At 39.3% G+C, this 1,381-nt stretch overlaps 1 protein-coding gene across 1 annotated transcript in view; it reads left to right on the top strand.

Annotated features, from left to right (window-relative positions):
- Positions 1-1,375, top strand: part of LOC119585055 (uncharacterized protein DDB_G0290685-like) — a 7,370-nt gene extending 5,995 nt beyond the window's left edge. Inside the window, exon 4 of the mRNA XM_037933673.1 lies at positions 342-1,375. Within this exon, the coding sequence (XP_037789601.1) occupies positions 342-956 (615 nt within the window). The 3' untranslated portion in view covers positions 957-1,375. The remainder of the gene's footprint in view (positions 1-341) is intronic.
- The last annotated feature ends 6 nt before the right edge of the window (positions 1,376-1,381 follow it).

Raw genomic sequence — 1,381 nt, 5'->3', positions numbered from 1 at the left:
ATAAACGAATACACAGTTAACAGTAATATGTGATATATTTATAGATACACTGATAGAGAGCTAGATAAATAGATAGATATAGATATACATGTATGTATGATTCATATATTTATAGTTTAATAAATGAAAAACAGTCTAAAGAAAGAATAGAACTGTGCTTTTGTTTCCACATCTTCCCATGAGATTGTCATCCATGAAAGCATATTTCTCGACAAACTCTTGCGGCAAGAAATGCTTTACGATATTTCTCCTTCCATCATGCAAATATTTCTTCCGGTGAATCGAGCAGTAAGGAGAACATAACGCTCGTTCTTTCAATTTTCCCTTTTATACTATTTCAGACGATGGTGGATTTATCAAGAAACATTACAGCCAAGCGGTTTTTCAACAGAACGCAGCCAGGGTCCTCCGAAGATTATATGGATGAAGCGACAGAAAACGGGATGAGCAATTTGGAGGAAGAGAGTGGTGTGTCTCTAAATGAAGGAGTGATGGTGACCGACGGAGAGAGCTTTAATTTTGAAACTCAGGCGCTCTCTAGCGACAGGAAGGAAATTGTTTTAGAAGTAGGGAACGCCACGGACGAAGGTGGATCATGGCAGGATGGGTGGGAAAATGGTAAAGAAAACGGGACTTTGGCAGAAAACGGGAGGGGAAATCTAGAAAACGAGGGTGCTACAGGAAGCGGGGAGACTCATAAAGAAAGAGAAAGTGTCTTGCAAGAAAATAGGGATAGTATAAACTCGACAGCAGGAGAACAGGAAGGGAATAAAAATAATAATGGCATGACAAATAGCGATGGTATCGATAAATTCCCTCTTGTGCCGGAGTCAAACTTTGAAGTTTTTGAAAATGCGACGATTCTTGAAGGAGAACGCGCAAATAACACCGACCTATTCACCGATCAAAATTCCAATAACCGAACAATAGATAACACAGATAACGATGAAAAATGAAATGAGACGGAGCGCGGTGGTAATAGAGAGATAAGATTCCCGGAGAATTTCGAATCGCATACAAATATCCCACCAGAAAACTAGATGAAATATGAGTGAGGGGAATGATCAGCCCTATAGTTCAGAGACATGCAACCCTGAACTGACTGGCGGATGAACAGATTAAACTGACAGTTCGATTACAGAAACTGACGACTCATCCGGAAGCACTCGAGGCCTTGTTGCAGTGAACGATGGATACAACGATGAAAAGGTTTGTATTGACAGTGATATAGAGGTGAATGAAAAAAACAATATGGAATAATTCCGTTTTTTTTTTTCGTCAGCCGCGCAAAAACCTGTGATGTAAATATAGACTATCTGAAAAAAAAAATCATGTCAGCGTGAATTGAGAGGCTTGTTATTTCTACAGAAGGAATAGTATA

The sequence above is a fragment of the Penaeus monodon genome, chromosome 19, assembly GCF_015228065.2.
Source record: "Penaeus monodon isolate SGIC_2016 chromosome 19, NSTDA_Pmon_1, whole genome shotgun sequence".
NCBI classification, from domain to species: domain Eukaryota; kingdom Metazoa; phylum Arthropoda; class Malacostraca; order Decapoda; family Penaeidae; genus Penaeus; species Penaeus monodon.
The sequence above is the reverse complement of the archived record's forward strand: the minus strand, read 5'-3'. Positions and strand labels throughout refer to the sequence as shown.